Source organism: Cryptotermes secundus, unplaced genomic scaffold (genome assembly GCF_002891405.2).
Source record: "Cryptotermes secundus unplaced genomic scaffold, Csec_1.0 scaffold2, whole genome shotgun sequence".
NCBI lineage: Eukaryota > Metazoa > Arthropoda > Insecta > Blattodea > Kalotermitidae > Cryptotermes > Cryptotermes secundus.
The window spans coordinates 738,767-751,921 of NW_019728496.1; the positions used below are offsets into that span (position 1 = coordinate 738,767).

At 45.1% G+C, this 13,155-nt stretch overlaps 1 protein-coding gene across 3 annotated transcripts in view; it reads right to left on the minus strand.

The window, feature by feature from the left end:
• The window catches only part of LOC111865121 (ras-associated and pleckstrin homology domains-containing protein 1), a 107,649-nt gene that overhangs the window by 67,411 nt on the left and 27,083 nt on the right, over positions 1-13,155 (minus strand). For all 3 annotated transcript variants that reach the window (XM_023852868.2, XM_023852871.2, XM_023852872.2), the window contains one exon: positions 2,339-2,468. In XM_023852868.2, the coding sequence (XP_023708636.1) occupies positions 2,339-2,468 (130 nt within the window). The remainder of the gene's footprint in view (positions 1-2,338; positions 2,469-13,155) is intronic.

Below are 13,155 nucleotides of genomic sequence, written 5' to 3' on the forward strand. Positions count from 1 at the left end.
ACCCTACAGCCGCACAAGGGTTGCGGGAGGGGGTAAGATCTCTTCTAGATCTGTTTGTATACACACCCCACGGCTAGCTGACACCACAACTCACTGCCTCAATGTACTCGTAGAGAATTCCTCACATTTATTGATTTATACGCACAACGGCCCCCCCCGTGTGATTTCACCACACTATTATTGATTTATTGATTTCATGTAACTCAAGTTATCTCGTGGAATTGACCGATTATACAGTACTTATGTTCTCAGTGATTATTTGTTACCTGTTCCACATTAACGTCTTAGTATGCTTTATGAATGCTCTATATATTAGTTTCCATCGGATGATCAGAAGTAGGCGTAACATATAGTGTCTATATTTATTGCAGAACACATTGAATTGAACGTTTCGGTTGACCTTTAACAAACTACTATAAACTGACAAGCACCGTCAAGTGTTTTCCTCAAGTCGATTATCGATTCGATATTATTCGCTTCTTTAAGCAAATTTGTCAGTGCTGTCCAGTCCCAACTTAACGGACAGCATCTGCGAATATAGTTTTCAGCCCTACTGCACTGCACTGCATATTTTAGTATTCAAGTACCTGATTAAGATTGTGGTCTTCAGTTTGCCCTGAAAATGGAGGACGTTGGTTCCTCACAAACAATAGTACCCACATACAAAAACCCAGAAGATAGAAATCTTAAATTTCAGTTCTATAAACCTCAAATATCAACTTATTTATTATCACGAGTAGGTTTTTTTTCCGAGTACTTCGGTTTCCCCTGCCAATCTTCATTCCACCAATTGCTCCACGATCACCCTCACCTATCATCTGGGGCTGGTACAATAGGCCAGAAGTGGCCGCAGTACAAGGGACTTAGTCCCACCCCACAAGCAATAAAAAAAATCTTACTTATGGAGCTGAGCCCCTCTTGAGGAGCCACCAATTCTGCAGCTACTCAAGAATTTCCCAGCATTTTATGGAACCCGAAGGTTCATTACAGTATTCATAATAGCCTTCCACTGGTCCCTATTCTGAGCCAGATCAATCCAATCCATACCATCCCATCCCGTCTCTCTAAGATTCATTTTAATATTGTCCACCCTCCTCTACGCCTTGGACTTCCCAGTGGACTCCTTCCTCTGGCTTTCCCACCAATATCCTATATGCATTCCTCCTCTCCATTCGTGCTGCATGCCCTGCCCACCTCAACCTCCTTGACTTTATCATGAGTAAGGTAAGGTAAAATTATCCCTGTGCTTAATTAGTTAAGCTCTATTCCATGAATATGTATGGGGGTGTGGAGGTGTAGCTCCACCTTTCTTGACCTCGGCACTATATTCAGGTGAGTGGTCAGCTTCACGCCCCTGCCGCTTTATCCCCGGGGAAAGAGCCCCGGTACCCACTGGATAGGAAGGCTGAGTGGGTCCAAGAACCTGTGTGGACGCTGTGGAGAAAAGAAAAATCTTGCAGTGCCGGCAATCGAACCCGGGCCGTGCAGCCTGTAGCCTGTCGCTATACCGACTGAGCTATCCAAGCTCATATTATGAGAAAGGCTCAGACAACAAGCTGAAGAATGTATGTAATTTCTTCTGTGATGATAAGATTCAAGAATAATGCTGAGTGTACCCTAGAAATAAACCTATCCCCCTAAACGGACTGTCATTAATAACTGCACTGTGCGCATCTTCGAGAAACACTCTGTACAGAATGTTAAGTAAACGAACACGTACTCGCATTAACATCTAATTAAGACGAGGCAGATGGTAGCGGCTGCAACCCCCTTACCCAGGTGACTAAACTCGGGTCAGGGAAAGAATGCACATGGCTGGTGTGGACTCAGTCGGCTGCCTGCTTATCCACCCTATCTACAATAAAATCCAATAAAAAACGAGAACGCAAAGGGAGGGAGGGGAGAGAGAAATGGACGAACTGACAACTGATGGGAGTGGGAGAAAGCAGGGAGGTAGGTTCTAGGTAGAGAGTGGGGATAAAAAGAGTGTTCATTCTTTCCCTAACCCGATTTCAGTATTGCGGACATTTCGTTTATGCATACGTAAGTCCTACTCCGAACTGAAGTGTACTCATTCAAGGCTGTTACATAGTTTAAACAATTAACAGGATAGTACTACTTAGTACTGTTTATTTTAGGATAAACAAACCCAAGAGTTACTTCAGTGGAACCCAAGAGAAGTGTCATTCTTTATATATTCATAGCAATGAATATAAATATATTCTTCAAGAAGGAAGTGACATTTGCTAATGTCTCCTATAAAGAGTCAGCTGGTATCTGTTTCCATTTCCGGTTCAGCTGATAGCGACTTCCGGTACGCCTACATTGCAGTACTCACCACGGTCAGGCTGTCCAACTCCCCCAGCCACTCGTTGAGGAGTCGCTCCGGGTCTTCCGGGTCTGAATCCAACTCTGGCTCGCTGGTCGAGTTGTAAGACGAGTCCTCACAGTCCATGTCACCGGAAAACCTGCAAAATCCGGAATATAAATCTGCTTGTAACTCAGTCTCTGAGAATTTGAAAATTCATCCATTAAAAAAAAATTGTCAAAGAAAATTGCGAATGAAAACCTGTTCCATAACGCAATACGAGGGGACCTGAAACGTGCATATTTCTGACACGTAATCTTAGACAAAAGTCAGAATTACTTGGTTTATGGACTTTGTCCATCGTACAGTATTCTAGAAACTAGAAAAAACACCGTTTCGGAAACTGGATCTGTTTCCGTTCTCAGGTGAGGGAGAATGTTTGCACCGAAGAGGGATGAAGCAATATGAGGCAGGAGAAAACTTCATAACATGTACTCTTCTCCAAACATAATCAGAATGATAAAATTAAGGAGGCTGACATGGGCAGGGCATATAGCATGCGAGATGGTGAAGAGCAAGTCCGAAAACCCATTAATTCTCATTATTATACACCATCGTCAGAACTCTTTAAAAGTAAACCAAAGTGCTGTGCAAAGTGCTAAGGAATGTGAAGATAATATTAAAGTGGGTGTGAGTTTCCAGTGGAAATACGGGATGATAGTACCTCATATTAGGACAAGGCCACTTCTCTCCACATCCTTTCCAACTGGTTAATCAATTACTATCGTATCATACGACGCTACATATTCTCAATTATTGACGTCATGAGCGGGGATCGGTATAGCGACAGGTTAGGGTTCGAATTCGGGCAGAGGCAGTCTTCTCCATACAGACCAGGTCAGCTCTAGGGCTCACTTAACCTCCTATCCCATTGCTTATGGGGGGTGGTTCTTTCCCAGAGGGTAAAGTTGCCGGGGCGTAAAGCTGACCACTCACCTCCATCTAGTGTCGGGGTCAAGAATGGTGGAGCTATACCTCCACTCCCCCACACGTCTTCACGATACAGTACTTAATTAAGCACAGGGACAACTTTACCTTTTACCTTTATTGGGAACAGTGAGGAGGTTAGGCCGTTTCTGGACAGTTAACATTTGCCACTGCCTCTGGGTGTGTAGGTGTTCTCAACGGGACCGCTACATTTGGTAATCACGGCTGCAAGGCTTGTCGACCTGCGCTGCAACTTTGCACCTGGAACTGTGGAGGCCTTATCTTACTTATGCAAGGGAACGACCTGGTTCAGTTCCTTATTTCTTATCCTGGACACACAGCTCGTTATGTTTCTTTGCACAAACACCATAAAATGAACGCATCATTCGAGGGGCTGCATGTCCGTCTGAAATTATCTCGGTGGATTTCAATTAAACCTGGTATTTCAAAACGTGAAGATCACAGTGGCTGCGAGGTCTAAGGCATGAACTATCTTCGACCACTCGAACACGGGAACCGTGGGTTCGAACCCCACCGAAGGTATGGATGTCTGTGTGCGTTTATTCTGTTTGTATTGTTCTGTGTGTAGGTAGAGAGGCCTTGCGATGGGCTGATCTCCCGTCCAAGGACTCCTACCAACTGTGTACAGGATTAAGTAACTGAAAAAGCGGCCAAGGTCCAACAAAAGGACTATAGAGCCATAAGTCATACAAAGATAAATAGGCAGATTTGAAAACGTGAATTAAATTTTTGTTTTCCTTGGCACTACAGCCCCAGTGGGCCTAGGCCTACCTCCATGAACTTCTCCGTTCACTTCGGTTTTTCAACATCTTACACGTATGGTAGGACTCCTTGGGCGAGTGATCAGCTCGTCGCAAGGCCTCTACCTGTAGACAAACACAGAAAAACGCACACAAACATCCATGCCCTGAGTGGGATTCGAACCAACGATCTCGGCTTCCGAGCGAGCGAAGACAGTGAATTAAAATTACCATATCTTAATTTTGGGCAGAATATACCCAGTATAACCTCAAATTCTATTACTTTCCTCAAATAGGGATAGTTCTCCAAAAAGCCGGTACACGTCATAAAATCCAGGCTGGTTACATTAAGACCAAGACTAACTCCGTGGCCTTAGTCCGCAAGCGAACTATGCCGAGCGACCGCCGTTTGTCGACGAAGTTAGTGCCAACTTTAGCGGATAGAGGGTGCCGCTGGTCAGCGCAACGAATCCCCACGGCCTTTAATCTCGGTTTTCTAGACCGGAGCCGCTACTTTTATATTCCGGTAGCTCCTCAATTATCCTCACGAGGCTGAGTGGACCCCGTTCCAGAATCAGTACTTCTCAGAAAATCTGGTAGCGCCGGGAATCGAACCCGGGACCTCTGGATATGTAGCCAGGAACTCTGACCACTAGACCACAGAGTGACCTACAATTTATATTTGAAAAAGAATTCTATACGGTTAATATATATAGTGGAATACAAGGCTGCGTACCTTCTTGTTCTGTGAAGTGTGGTATTTATGGTATGATTAGCTTTGCATCATTAGATTTTTGTTTGCAATATATGAACGCCGAGGCCAGTGAGTTACGTAAAATTGAAGAGAACGCGTTTGGAAAATATGTGTATTACATAAGATCTGAGGATATCTCAGCGATGATCATGATGAATTATATCTTCTGGGATATAACTCCATGTAGTCCGCTGAAAGTCAACCGACGTTTCAGGAAAACATGTCACCTCCATCTTCAGGGTCAAAGAATAAGCCAAGCAAGAAACCAGCGTGAAACCAAGCAGCTCTCCTTGTCATCCATTTGCACGCTGGTTTCGTGCTTGGCTTATTCTTTGACCCTGAAGATGGAGGCGACATACCCCTTTGAAACGTCGGTTGACTTTCAGCGGACTACACGGAGTTGTATCACAGGAGACAGAACGCTTCATGTGTACTATAAATATTACTCCTTAATAACCTTTCATACCCACCGCGGCGTCCCGGGTTCGATCTCGGGTCTGGTCAAGTGGGATTTGTGGTGGACAAAGTGACGTTGGGGCAGGTTTTCTCCGAGTACTTCGCTTTTCCCCTGCCAATTTTCATTCCACCAATTACTCCACAATCACCCTCACCTATCATCTGGGGCTGGTACAATAGGCCAGAAGTGACCGCAGTACAAGGGATATAGTCCCACCCCACTAGCAATAAAAGACCCTTCGTACATTTATTTTTTCAACTGACCCCATCCTTCCAGCCGCACTATGGCCCTGGGGTGGACTTGAACTCTAACAGGAATGAGTTCCAGGAATATTCCTGGGGAGTAAAGCGCGGCCGACGCGTAAGGCTGACAACCTCACCGCCATCTGTGGGCCGATTGTCTAGAAAATGTGGGAGCCTCAACGTCTCACAACCCTATGGGCCTCCACCGCCTGTTACAGGGATAACTTTACTTTTACTTACTTACAGTTAAGTTAATGTACATACATTTTTTAAACGTTGAAAAGTTCAGTCTCCTGGGATATACCGCCGTGAAGTTCTTCCATTACAGAAAACTCATTACTTAATTAATCGTCACAAAAATCAATCACTTCGTGAAGTTTAAGGAAACAATCGCAGTTAATTTTGTAACCGAAATGAAAACCACAGATAAGTTTTGCTGGCGAAACACCATGTAGTTACCAGTAGTCGGGATAGCTCAGTCGGTGTAGCGACGAGCCGGAATTCGGTTCCAGGCAGGGAAAGATTTTCTCTTCTCCACAGCGTCCAGACCGGCTTTGACACGCACACCTCCTATCCAACATATACCGAGAGAGAGCGGCCGGAGCGTGAAGCTAACCACTAACCTAATCTAATGCCGAGGGTAAAGAGTGGTGGAGCTATATCGCCACTCCCCCATGTCTTTATGGAAAAATGCTTAATTAATTAAGCACAGCGACAACTTTACCTTTTACATGCAGTTAAGACTGCTACAAGGCGTATGAAACCGGTTTTCTAAATTTGGGGTTGAAAGAAACAAGTGAACGCAAACATCGTACTTTCCAAGGTGACGCCCGTAACTCAGTTTGGTCCACTGCTCTAATGTAGCAGTTTTGAGCCTGTCACATGTCAGTCGCTCATATGAATTGGGCCTGGTCCAATGATACGCCCCTCAGCACCTTTACAAGGTGAAGCCAGCCAGCATGCGGGCGACGTGCAGCTTTCTGACTCCATTACTGGAATTTATACACCTTAATTAATGAAGTAAGTGGGTGGACAATATTAAAATGGATCTTAGAGAGATAGGATGGGATGGTAAGGACTGGATCGATCTGGCTCAGGACAGGGACCGGTGGAGGGCTCTTGTGAACATGGTAATGAACCTTCGGGTTCCATAAAATGCTGCGAAGTTCTTGAGTAGTTGCACAATTGGCGGCTTCTCCACGAGTGAGTGAGTGAATTAATGGACATCAGAAAGGTATTAAAATATTACATTATTTTTATATCCATTTATCCTACTGACTTATTTTTACGGCTACGGACGTCTTCCCATTTGAGTACATTTTTTTTTAGTTTCTTTGGGTGGGGTAAGACTGAGTCCACTTGGTACGTCGGCCACTAACTGACCTATTGTACTCCGGACGATAGATGATGATGAATGTGGAGTAGTCTGTGGAATGAGAATTGGCAGGGGAAACCGAAGTACTCGGAGAAAACCTGCCCCATTGCCACATTGTCCACTACAAATTCCACATGACCTGACCCGGGCTCGAAGTCGGGTCGCCGTGGTGGGAAGCCCGCGATTAACCGCCTGAGCTATGACACGGCCTTCCTCTTTGAGTAAGATTAGGTACTTTGAGGGCTGCTGTTGTCACAGTCCTCCAACAGATTTTGAATTAAGTTGACCTGTGCTCAGACTTGTTGACGGTGTAGAAATATGAGTCCCAGTGACATTAAAAGGAACTGCAGGATTGTCAACACGGAACTCACGCGCGAACGCTTATGTAACGGTTTAATTAAGCGTGAGCGACCTCATTTTAATTATTGTAAGTGCCAAGCAAGATCACGTACAGACAATACGTACTTATCCCTAGGGTCCTGAGTGCCTCTCGCGATGATGTTGCTTGAATTCATGTCCGATACGTCGAAATGTCCACTCCCATTCCCAGTGTTGAATAATACGCACAAATGGCGAAGGCTCCTAAGCTGAGAGGCACGAAATTAGTTCACGTAGCAGAGAGGTTAAATAAAGGTGTTAATATTTAGGAACTTATCTGAAAATTCGGGATTATCAGGTTTTTGGATTTCATCCATCGGCCGGTATTCTAAAGAACACTGTTAGACACGACGTTTCGGAAACTGGATCTGTTTCCGTCTCCAGATGAGGGCGTGGGAGATACCTACTCTGTAGGGTCCGTTAGAAAGCGCTAACCTCAATCACTGTCCAGCCCAGTCCAGTCTAGCAAATTGCTGCTGGCCCTCGCCAGCATACTCGCTTTTGGTTTTGGACCCCGTTGGGACCCATGACTGTATTTTTGTTATGTCGAGATTTTTAAGTGTTTCGAAACTTCGATGAGAGGAGGGATCTAACTACTGCTGGTCACTCCCTCACTACAGGGGGGTGAAAACTTCTGGCGCTCTCTCACTCACTCACTCACTCACTCACTCACTCGCTCAGTTCGTGCCAAGACCGTTTGTTGGGTCAAGCGGTCAAGCTCAAGCGGTTAGTCGCTGGCTTCCCACCGCGGCGGCCCGGGTTCTATCCCGGGTCTGGTCAAGTGGGGTCTGTGGTGGACAAAGTGGCTCCGAGGCAAGTTTTCTCCGAGTACTTCGGTTTCTCCTGCCAATCTTCATTCCACCAATTGCTCCAAAATCACCCTCATCTATCATCTGGGGCTGGTACGATAGGCCAGAAGTGGCGGCAGTACAAGGGACTTAGTTCCACCCCACTAGCAATTAAAAAAAGACCGTTTGTTTACGTATAACTACACACACACACACATATCAGGATTTATCTATAGGATTTAACAGGAAAATGTACAATAAAATTTATGTATAGACCTGACACTAAGACATAAAAGGAAGCGGAAATCAAATGAGACAAGCCAAGCAAACAAACCAAATGCATGTACACCAGTGCAGAGGATTAATTTGAAAATTTTCATATTGCAAAGACATTTTTACCTACCGCCAGCGCCATCACCGGGGGAGGGGGGGGGGGGGAACCCTGATACTAAAATCATACAGACACCCACGAAGAACATAGTCAAATCATGCCGACCTTCCCTGTGAGTTGCTAATCTCATTGCTCATAAGGGAAATGCGAATGGGAGAAATGTCCGAACTGGATTGGCTGATCGGATTGGCTAAGCATGTTAAGCATGCCGATTCTTTGTATTTCCTATACCTGCTGTTACTTTCAATTTCCAAAATCCTAGCTTCATCCCAACCTACACCATAACTTTCTTCATAGGCATGTTGGGATAGGTTTTAAGATCGTCCTAATGCTATATCGATTCCATATACGTTTGAGCTTTTCTGAAATACCCTTCTCACATATGGGATAAACACAAAATTAAGAGAATTTCCTCTTCACTCGGACGACTGCTACCCTTGGATTTAATAACTCAGTCAACAAAACCTTGGGGACAACCACTGAGCTATAGAGCAGGCATGTCCAACTTCAAACAGGTTGTGATCGACTTTTTAGTCTCAAAACTGCCAGTTATCTACCATCCCCTCCTATCGTCGTACCTCGCTTTAAGCAAAAATATTGGTAAAAATAACACGACATATGATTTTTGTTGTAAAACCAACATACACTGAAAGTACAGACTACTTTAATACGTATTTTCCCTTCAAAATCTGAATATCATATTATATTACATGTGAATTTACACGCTTTTCACATATAATTTCCTTATAGCCCTATGAGATCGACCAAAAATCGTCCCCCGATCGATGCTTTGAACATGCCTGCTGTAGAGCACGCCTCACGTTACCAGATCCTATCGTTCTCGGCATATGGCAGAAACTCTACTGTGAAGACTCTAAATTATTCCTCTTTTGCCGCTCACCAGAGGATGGAAACAGGTCCAGTTTCCGAAACGCTGTGTTCTTTAATATTCTTTAGCATACCGGACGACGGGTAAAGTCTCAAAACGTAATAATCCCGAGTGTCATACACCATCGTCACAACCCTCCAGAATCTAACCTGAAAACTGTTGTGTCTTCTTTACATTCGAACGTATAAACATCTTAAACATTCAAGTCTTAAGAAAGTTGAGATAGAGTTCACAAATTTGGGGCCCCCATCCCTCTCCGAAAGTCATGTGATACGTTTAATAAACGACCGCCTCTGCGGTAACAATTTCTGGATACAGATCCAGAGGTTGGGGTTCGATTCCCGGCGCTACCAGATTTTCTGAGAAGTAGTGGGTCTGGAACGGGTTCCGCTAAGCCTCGCGAGGATAACTGAGCAGCTATTTCAAGGAAATAGCGGCTCCGGTCTAGAAACCCGAAATTAACGGCCATGGGAATTCGTTGCGCTGACCACGCGACACCCTCTCTCCACTAAAGTTGGTACTAACTTCGCCGACAAGCGGCGGTCGCTCGGTCGGTATAGTTCGCTTGCGGACTAAAACCACGGAGTCTGTTTGTTTGATTACGGTACTAAACCAAGACAGCTATAATTTGCTACGGTATGGAGTCCGACTTCCGAGTCCGAGTAAGCCAACCTTGGAACAAAGGCAAGAACCGCAAGGCTGAAAACACAGTGTTCGTATACACAGTATGCGGGAGTGGTGGGATGCTCCGGTTTGGTAAGCTGTATGCTGGATCATCTTCAGAAATGCCAACTCTCAGCAGGAGATGGTCACGTGACGTGCAGAACTCTCTGCAGAGCTGACCTTGCGGGTTGCAGATTTCATTTGTCATCACACGCGGATTTCGTAACGCGTTGCTTTTGTTAACGTACCTAGTAACGACGACTGCGAACACTCAGTATCTCACTTTCATACAGCGATAAAAGATCGAAGGCGCATGAGAACGAACTGCTGAGGTGAACATTTGGACTTAAAGGCAGATAAACTACAATGGAAACTGAGAAATGCGTAACTATGAACTTCAAATTTCGTTCTAAAAGGATCCTAATTTTTCAAGTACTGAAGAGAGTTTTTTTTAATTCGCTTACTGGGGGGGTGGAGTCCAACTGTGTCCACTCGGCACGGCGGCCACTGATTGACCTATTGTAGCCTGCCTCGCGTGATTATGACGATGAAGAATTTTGTGGAATGAAGATTGGCAGGAGAAACCGAAGTACCCGGAGAAAACCCGCCCCAGCGCCACTTTGTTTACCACAAATCCCACTTGACTAGACCCGGGATCGAACCCGGGCCGCAGCGGTGGGAAGCCAGCGACTAACCGCTTGAGCTATGGCACGGCCTTACTGAAGAGTTAGGAAATACATGTATAATATACAGATTCTGGTGGATTTCTTTCCTTTTGGTTAATTACGCGGGAAAAAATATTTAAATATTTATTGAAAAAGTCAGTTGGGCATAAAATATGTTTCTTTGTTTATACACTTGCTGTTCGAAAATAACAAAAAAAGGTTCCGAAAAATACTTAGTAGGTTACACTAGGCCGGGCCATACCTCAAGCGGTTAGTCGCTGGCTTCCAACCGCGGCGGCCAAGGTTCGATCCCGGGTCTAGTCAAGTGGGATTTGTGGTGGACAAAGTGACACTGGAGCGGGTTTTCTCCGAGTACTTCGATTTCCCTTGCCAACCTTCATTCCACCAAATTCTCCATCATCATAATCACCCGGGGCAGGCTACAAAAGGCCAATCAGTAGTCTCCGTGCCGAGTGGACCCAGTTGGACACCACCCCCCACTAAGCGAATAAAAAAAAAGTTACACTAGAAATGGGCGCAGAAACGCATATGTTTTCGCGTCAAATTTCCTTTGTTGTTGTTCAATTTTGCCCCAAACCGAAAAGCGTACAGAGGTTTCATTAAACTCCCCTGGACCAAAATTTATAAAACTCCACACAGCGAGTCAAGAATTGTTATGTGCGGACAGCCAATCAGACATGGGAAAGCTAACTGGCGTCCTTCGGCAGCATTTCGTTGCGAAAGCTTAAACAAATGATGTCAAGTTTAGAAGCACTAGTCTCGTCTGTTTCAGTGCCAGTTATATGAAATAGGGACCGTTATAATCATAATTCAGAAAGTAGGAGAAATGTTTTGCGAGATATCAATAAATCGGAGCACGGATTACTTATTTTGTAGAAAGGAGCTTGGTCAGGGATAACTAACTCCAACGCAAAAGTATTTGAAGGTTTATTACTGTTAATACCGAAAACCCGTCACTGGACACCTGGTCCCACCCACCTTCCAGCCTCACAATCTGTCTTCCTTGGATGGGAGTGACCAGGTTTACACTCCTGTCGCTTTACCTTCATGAACCTTCTGGATAGTAGCTTAGTAAGCCCTAGAACCAAGGCCGTGCCATAGCTCATGGGGTTAGTTGCCGGTTTCCCACAGCGGCGGCCCGGGTTCAAGCCCAGGTCAGGTTATCTCCGAGTACTTCGGTTTCCCCTGCCAATTCTCATTCCACCGACTGCTCCACACTCATCATTCATCATCTGGGGCTGGTACAAGAGGACAGTTAGTGGCCGACGTACTAAGTGGACTCAGTCACACCCCACCCCAAGAAAACTAGAAAATCTAATCCCTAGATCCGGTTCTGAAGGTGGTGGTGGTCAGAAAAATTCCTTGCTCATTCCGGAAATTGAAATCCGATTTCGTGGTTGTCTAGACCTTAGCCTAGTCACTATACTGACTGAGCCACCCGACATCAACCCATCTCCATAATATCTGTATTAACAGTATCCATCAATTTATTTTCCCAATGTTCCAAGTGGATATTTTCCGAGAAGGTTCGCCACAAAATTTATCTACGCACTTCTTGTGTCACTCCATTCTAGCCTCCTAACGATACTGGGTCAGTAGGTGTAATAAGGGGCTCGTGGAATCCCAAGGACTCACGGGGTCCCATGGTGACAGCAGATAGAGCCTCTTATCACGTGGCGTACCGAGAACTGGGCTGCAGTTTCAAGTGAAGGGACATTCAATATGGTTAATGCTATAAAGACCAATGCGGGCAAACTTCGTTGGAGGATTTTACTGGTAGGTATATTTTAGGTTTTAGGAAAAACTTACGGTGCTACCTGTGCTCGAGTTGCCTAAATTCGTATCCAGTTATCAAACCAGCAGGACACTCACTGAACATTCGGCTGGAAAGTTTGACAATCCCCATCTTTCGCTACGGTTTCCAGCGATAACTCTTCCAGTGCTACAATATTACCATATCACAGCCCTAGAAAAATTTGAACAGCTCTTTATAGAAGGCTTGATATAATAATATAATAAGGCAACGTTGTCCATGTGCTTAACTTAATCACTACGCCATGAAGGCGTATGTGGAGTGGATGTACAGATCCTCAGTACTAGTTGGAGGTGAGTTGTCAGCTTCACGCCCCTATCGCTTTAGCCACGAGGAAATAGCCCCCGGTACCCACTGGATAGAAAGCCGGTCTGAAAGACGTGGAGAACAGAAAATTCTTTACTCTACAGGGACTCAAACTCCGACCCCTCGGTCGTCCAGCCCGTAGCTAGTCGCAATAACTACTAACCTATCCTGGCTCATAATAATAATAATAATAATAATAAACTCCGTGTCTTGAGTCCGCAAGCGAACTATGCCGACCGAGCGACCGCCACCTGTCGGCGAAATTGGTGCCAACTTTAGCGGATAGAGGGTGTCGCGTGGTCAGCGCAACGAATCCCCACGGCCGTTAATTTCAGTTTTCTAGACCGGGCATAATAA